The following is a 1,523-nucleotide window of genomic DNA, read 5'->3' as shown; positions in this document are numbered from 1 at the left end:
GGGCCGGGCCCATGGGGGCGCCGGGGGCCGCACACCGCTGGCACCAAAACCAAGTGCAGGCAGGCAGGGCCGGACAGCCAGGCGAGCCCCGCGTGGGAGATGCATGGAGGGGTGGGGGGAGCCCCAGCAGCAAACTGGGCTCCACCCTGGCCTAGAGCCTAGGGTTAACATCAGCGCTATCCGGTTACCAGAGGACCCTTCAGAGACCCAGGGAAAAGCACTTGATGAAATTTCTTGCATCTCACCAGTGAGAAAGCAAGCCTCCCAGGAAGCGGCGGAGGAAACGTCCTCCCCGGATCCGGGGTGTCCTGCACGCGCCCTGAATTCTACAGTGGCAGCGGTTTCAGGTGACCCTGTGTGGGCTCCACTCGCGACCACAGTCCCCGCACGGCCTTGGCATCTGCTGGAGATGCGAGGCGCGTGCTGTGCCCGGCGACCGGCGTGCAGCTGAGGGGGCAGCTGGGCAGCCGGCTGAGCCCAGGAAGGGAACCCTGGGCAGCAGGCCTGGCAACGTCCCAGGGGGCCGGGGCACGTGAAGCCCACAGGCTCGGGCCTGCAGCGTCCCATGAAAGCCAGAGCCAGTCACAGCCCCACACCAGGGTCATGCCCAGAGGCCCGCTGGGAGCGCCAGGCGGCAGGATGGGCAGGACAGAGGGGGACCGGCGCCAGTCTGGCCGTGAGAGCCTGGCCCCAGCGTGCTCGCAGGCCGGGAACCTGGTCAGCCCCAGGGCCCGGCCAGGCACGGCGAGGCTCGGGCCTCGGGAAGCAGAGCCCGCAGACAGGTCCGGCTCGCCAGGGCGGCAGGTGTCATAGACAAGGGACCCGCGGCCGGAGCAGTAAAGACCAGGACCGTCTTGAGTGCGTTCAAAGACGCGTCTTTTAAGCAAAGGACTTCAGTGCTCGAGTCATAAGCTAAGAACATAAAAACTTACTACCCTGGCCCTCCCTGGGGTGCAGCGGGGTAAAGCACGGCACTGAGAAGCTCAAGCCGCTTCCGCATGAGTTCAATCCTGCCCCGGAGGAGATCCACATGGCGTGCCAGACCTCTCCTGGCCCCCCGCTGCTCCCCTCAGCAGTGTACTTTGTCGATCTGCCTGTTCTGCTCCCCACTCTGTCTCTGGTGAAGCCTCTCCCCCTCCGCATCTCTGGCCTGTACCCCAGCTCCGTATGCACAAATAAATCGTTAAAAAAAAAAACAAAAGCTTATTACCCCAATATGTCAAAGAAGGAAAATAAAAGTGCGAGAAAGAACAAGCGCTTGTAAGGAAATGACGCGCAGCCTCGACCTTGTGCGCGTAGAGCCCCGGCCCGCCACAGCGAGCTCGCTGGTGGAGGCGGCAGCTCAGACAGCGCCTGAGGGCGGCCGCCTCGCAGGAGAGGCGGATCTGATCAGGGCACAAGCGGCGGGCAGTGTCCCGCTGACGAACCCAGCAGAGTGGCCCGGAACGCAGGGCGCCCCCGGTGCCGGGGAAAGTTCGCTGCCAGACACGGTCTCCCCGGAGCCCGCGGGGCCGCGCCCCCGC

General features: G+C 64.9%; 1 protein-coding gene across 1 annotated transcript in view; it reads right to left on the bottom strand.

Annotated features, from left to right (window-relative positions):
• Window positions 1–1,523, bottom strand: part of MTL5 (metallothionein-like 5, testis-specific (tesmin)) — a 17,585-nt gene that overhangs the window by 5,211 nt on the left and 10,851 nt on the right. Inside the window, exon 8 of the mRNA XM_012725114.1 lies at window positions 1,287–1,385. Within this exon, the coding sequence (XP_012580568.1) occupies window positions 1,287–1,385 (99 nt within the window). The remainder of the gene's footprint in view (window positions 1–1,286; window positions 1,386–1,523) is intronic.

This window comes from Condylura cristata, unplaced genomic scaffold, assembly GCF_000260355.1.
Source record: "Condylura cristata isolate star-nosed mole 26May11 unplaced genomic scaffold, ConCri1.0 scaffold00015, whole genome shotgun sequence".
Taxonomy (NCBI): Eukaryota; Metazoa; Chordata; class Mammalia; order Eulipotyphla; family Talpidae; genus Condylura; species Condylura cristata.
This window is presented reverse-complemented; position numbering and strand designations above follow the sequence as displayed.